Consider the following 2,166-nt stretch of genomic DNA (forward strand, 5'->3'; position numbering starts at 1 on the left):
ACTAGAGGTCGATGGGGACTGAACCACTACGCATCCATCTAAATTTTTAGAAAAATCACATATTGTGACAATTGATGGGAGGTAACGGTTGAATCCTTGACATTTCATCCCACCAAACTTTGAGAACTTAGTGATGACTACCAGTCCAAAGGATGGTGATTAAATCGCAGTTATCACATGAGATGCTTGAAATTGAATGTTACCAATTTATGTTGTTGGCTCAATTGGTGTGACGGACTACTACTAATGAAAATGTTTCAGTCGATATGAAAATGGCATTAATAAATAGTTTATAAATATCTATGCAAAGGGCATTAAAAAAATGGCTGTTAAACATAAAATATATTGTCATATCATACATATTTCACACTCATTACATCGGATACGGGAGAGAGGATGCAAATGCAATTGAAGAATTACGCGAAAGCACAGAACAGGAGTAAAGTTTTTCTCATTAGTAAGAAGTAGATGTGATCAACGACTAAGATAGAAGATGTATTAACAAGAAGCAAGCAGAATAAGTTTCAAAAAATGGTAGGCAACAGGTCAGGACTGCTTTATGAAAGACTAAAGAAGAAATCAAGAACGTGTTCAATCATTGTCCGCCATGTTAATTGCTTTCCACCAACTTATTCAAGATTTCCTTGGCCACAATCCGGCATGCTGCTTCAGTTGGATGAATGCTATCCCAAAAAAAATACTGGGAAGCGTTCCCACAAATTGGAGTGATTGGAATACACGATGTCCCAAATTCCAATACCGCAACATCCTCATCTAGTTTCCACAAATCCTGTAATACAAAAGTATGAATCATAATACGATTGTTGATACAAGGAATATTTGTGAAATGCATTTGAGTTGTAAAACGAAGAGCATACCATATTTTTGAGGATAGTTGATCATGTCCGTTACCAAACCATAAGTGTCTTGATAGACAAGTTTGATTCCTGGGAGTTTAGCCTGTACTTGGGGTAGGAGGTTCCCTAGCTTGTCATTATAAGACCGAGTGTCCACGTTGATTTTTTCTATACATCCTCCCCAAATTGGGGAATTTACAGTCATTGTGATGGGCAAACAGCCAAGTGGTGGCAGGTTTGATGCAATAATCCTGCGGCAGCCAAGATCATACAGCTCCTAGAGATTTACAACAACTATTGAAAATGATAATGTCACTGTTTTTGACAGATGAATCCACAAAACCAAAAGCAAAAGGGATGATATCAGAAATGAGAAGATTTATCAGGTTGGAATAACCTTTAAAAAATCTTGCAATTTGCCCAGAAGAAAATCCTGGTAGTTGTTTACAGTGAACTGAATTCTTCGATTAGTCCTTGAGACATCGAAGTGGTATAGGAAATCAACGGCCCCCGCATGCAAAAGAACCAGAGCCTGATTGACAATTCTTCGAGCCTCTTGTCTCCCTACAACATTTGTCAGCCTCTTGAGGTAATCCTGAAGATTTCCTGGTTGCTTTAGCAATGTAATTACATTTGCAATGGCAAAGGTTTGATCATCAAATCCCGAGCCGCCTGATGCAAACAAAGGAGACACCTGTTAGCAGTTCGCGATCGGTTAGATTTGGCTGTAGATAAGGGGGCACAAGTTCCTTCAGGCCTAGCAAGGATGCTAGAAGGTCTGGCACAAGTTTCCCATCAGAAAACCTTTCGGTGGCGATTTTGCCTGGGAAATTTGTGCCATATGGCTGATAATTGGCTCTAGCTATTGAATTCAAGTAGTCGTTGTTACCAGTATCTAAGACCGAATCACCAAAGGCAAAAATGGCACTAAATCTTGGGATGTTTTGGCCATTGCATTCGTAGTTGAAAGCGAGAATCAAGAAGCAAATCTGCACCAAGAAATTCCAGAAATGGCTGGGAATTGCCATTGACCAGATTGCTTCTTCGCTGTTGGGAAATGCCAACAAATTTGTGATTTACTACTAAGTTTTGAAGCTTTAGCCCTTAGAGAAATGAGACCCTTGTAAAAGCATATGTTGCTAGCAATAAATTTTCAATTGACTATGAAATTGAGGTCCATCTCCAACTCTTAATGCTTTTAGTGAACCTTAACATCAGTTACAGATATATGCAGCATTATTAGCTCAATTTGTTTGTCTTAACCTTAACATTACAGTCAACTGTTACAGCCATGAGTATTAAAATCTCA

The 2,166-nt window shown here is 38.6% G+C and overlaps 1 protein-coding gene across 1 annotated transcript; it reads right to left on the reverse strand.

Annotated features, from left to right (window-relative positions):
* Nucleotides 1-610: 610 nt before the first annotated feature.
* LOC113699553 (GDSL esterase/lipase At1g06990-like) lies at nucleotides 611-1,885 on the reverse strand. The gene is made up of 4 exons (XM_027219922.1): nucleotides 1,552-1,885; nucleotides 1,255-1,463; nucleotides 913-1,134; nucleotides 611-790 (listed from the first exon to the last, which is right to left on the reverse strand). The coding sequence occupies exons 1-4, from the start codon at nucleotides 1,883-1,885 to the stop codon at nucleotides 611-613; spliced, it is 945 nt and encodes a 314-aa protein (XP_027075723.1).
* Nucleotides 1,886-2,166: the final 281 nt, after the last annotated feature.

The sequence above is a fragment of the Coffea arabica genome, chromosome 7c (assembly GCF_036785885.1).
Source record: "Coffea arabica cultivar ET-39 chromosome 7c, Coffea Arabica ET-39 HiFi, whole genome shotgun sequence".
NCBI lineage: Eukaryota > Viridiplantae > Streptophyta > Magnoliopsida > Gentianales > Rubiaceae > Coffea > Coffea arabica.